Source organism: Mauremys reevesii, linkage group 13, assembly GCF_016161935.1.
Source record: "Mauremys reevesii isolate NIE-2019 linkage group 13, ASM1616193v1, whole genome shotgun sequence".
NCBI lineage: Eukaryota > Metazoa > Chordata > Testudines > Geoemydidae > Mauremys > Mauremys reevesii.
The window spans coordinates 8,215,187-8,217,515 of NC_052635.1; the positions used below are offsets into that span (position 1 = coordinate 8,215,187).

A 2,329-nucleotide genomic window follows, 5' to 3' on the forward strand; every position below is an offset into this window, starting at 1 on the left:
ATTTATCTCTCTGTTCATATACATCTATCTATGTATGTATGTATGTATCTATCTACCTTACACTACATGGCAAATGAAAAGCTCAATCTATCAACTTTCAACTTTCTCCTTAAGAAGTTCATTATTCCCCTATTTTCCCCCTATAGATATGTTGAGAATTTTACTTTGGAAACTGGACAAATGTCAGAAAAATAAAACAGTCAAAAATACATTCTGCCTTTCTTGGATCCATCTATCTGTGTGTCTAGATTATCTATTTATTAGAGTTTATCTATTCACTGTATTTCTGTGTATATAAATTAGGTTTGTATTACTGTTGCATTTTTTTTCTGTTCTCACAGGACACTGTTTTCCTGAAGAATAATGGAGAATCAAACGACTGTGGCCAAATTTATAATTTTAGGAATTTCCAGTGACCCACAGCTCCAGGTTTTCCTGTTCTTGGTATTTTTAGTTATTTATGTAATAACCTTACTGGGGAACATGCTTATCATGTTGGTGATAAAGGTCGATCCTCATCTTCAATCACCCATGCACTTCTTTCTCTCCCATTTATCCTTTGTTGACATCTGCTATTCCTCCACCATTGTCCCCAAGATGCTGGAGAACTTCCTAGCAGAGGAGAAAACCATTTCTGCCTATGGCTGCATTACCCAAATGTTCTTTATTATTTTGTCATCTGGTGCTGAAATTTTCACTCTTGCAGCTATGGCTTATGACCGATATGCTGCCATATGTGACCCACTGCATTATATGGAAACAATGAAGAAACGACTCTGCCGACAGCTAGTGTGGGGTGCATGGACCATTGGCTTTATAGATGCTCTGGTAAATACTATTCCTCTGCTAAAATTACACTTCTGTGGTCCCAGCAAAATCAACCATTTCACCTGTGAGCTCCCTTCACTCTTGGTCTTGTCTTGCACTGAGACCTTCAGCAATGAAGTGGTGCTCCTTTCCTCCATTGCAATATTTGGATCCAGCTCCTTCCTGCTCACATTGGTCTCCTACATTCACATAATTGCCACCATCTTGAGAATACACTCCACGGAGGGCAGGCGCAAAGCCTTCTCCACCTGCAGCTCCCACCTTCTCATCGTCATTTTATACTTTGGGACAGGTTCCTTTCGATATGTGAGACCCAGCTCAGTGTCCTCCGAGGGTCTGGATATGCTGGTGTCCATCCAGTACAGCATCTTGACCCCCATGTTAAACCCCATCATCTACAGCCTGAAAAACAAGGAGGTGAAAAGAGCCATGGTGAATATGTTGAAAAAAGCATATGTTTCTCATGTAACATAAAATGTTTATTGAAGGAGCAGTGAAATGTTGATAACTGAGTCTTCAGTGTTCACATTCAGGAAAGGTGGGATAATTAACGAGGAACAGACGTCTTCATTTTGTAGGTGGTCGTGAAAATCTTATCTGTATTATATATAAAATTGTGGACCAGATTCTAAATCTATTCTATTAGACTCCCCAAAAGATTTGGGGATCATGGTGGATAATCAGCTGAACATGAAGTCCGAGTGTGACACTGACCAAATATCTAATTTGTTTGTGGGTAGCATAATCAGGGGAATTTTGAGTAGGAGTATAAAGATTATTTTACTTCTGTATTTGGCATTGGTGCAACTGCTGCCAGAATATTTTGTCCAGTTCTGGTCACCCCATGTCAGAAAAGACATAGTGAAACTGGAGAAGGTTTGGAAAAGGGAAATAAAGATAATCAATGGTATGGAATGGCTTCCATATGAAGAGAAACTGAAAAGATTAGGGCAGCTTATTTTAGGAAAAGACAATTAAATGGGAGATGATAGAGATCTATAAAGTTATGAATGGTGTGGAAAAAGTGGATAGTGAAGTGTTGTTTACCATTTCCCACAATACAAAAAGCACAGGTCACCCAATGAAATTGATATGCAGCACATTTAATACAAACAAGAGAAAATATTTTTGATACAGCATATAATCAACCCATGGAATTCATTGCCAGGGGATTTTGTGATGGCCAAAAGTGTAACCGTGGACAAAAAAGAACAAGATAAGTTTATAGAACATATAATATCACCCTGTTTTTCTGATCTAATTGGGACCAGGCCAGATTGGATAATAAGAAAAGTGGATAATACTGAGAATGGGAAAGTATGAGTCTGCAGCATAGGTGCTGGAACTAGGGGTGATGGGGGTGATGCTGCACCTCCTGGCTTGAAGTAGTTTCCATCCTATAGAGGGTTTACAGTTTGGTTCAATGGCTCTCAGCACCCTCACTATAAAAATTGTTCCAGCACCCCTGGGCTGCAGCGGCATCCAGTGGACACAGGAGATA

General features: G+C 39.5%; 1 protein-coding gene across 1 annotated transcript; it reads left to right on the forward strand.

The window, feature by feature from the left end:
• The first annotated feature begins 363 nt into the window (after positions 1–363).
• Positions 364–1,302, forward strand: LOC120379915 (olfactory receptor 8S1-like). The gene has a single exon (XM_039497432.1). It carries the CDS (start codon positions 364–366, stop codon positions 1,300–1,302), a length of 939 nt encoding a protein of 312 aa, XP_039353366.1.
• Positions 1,303–2,329: the final 1,027 nt, after the last annotated feature.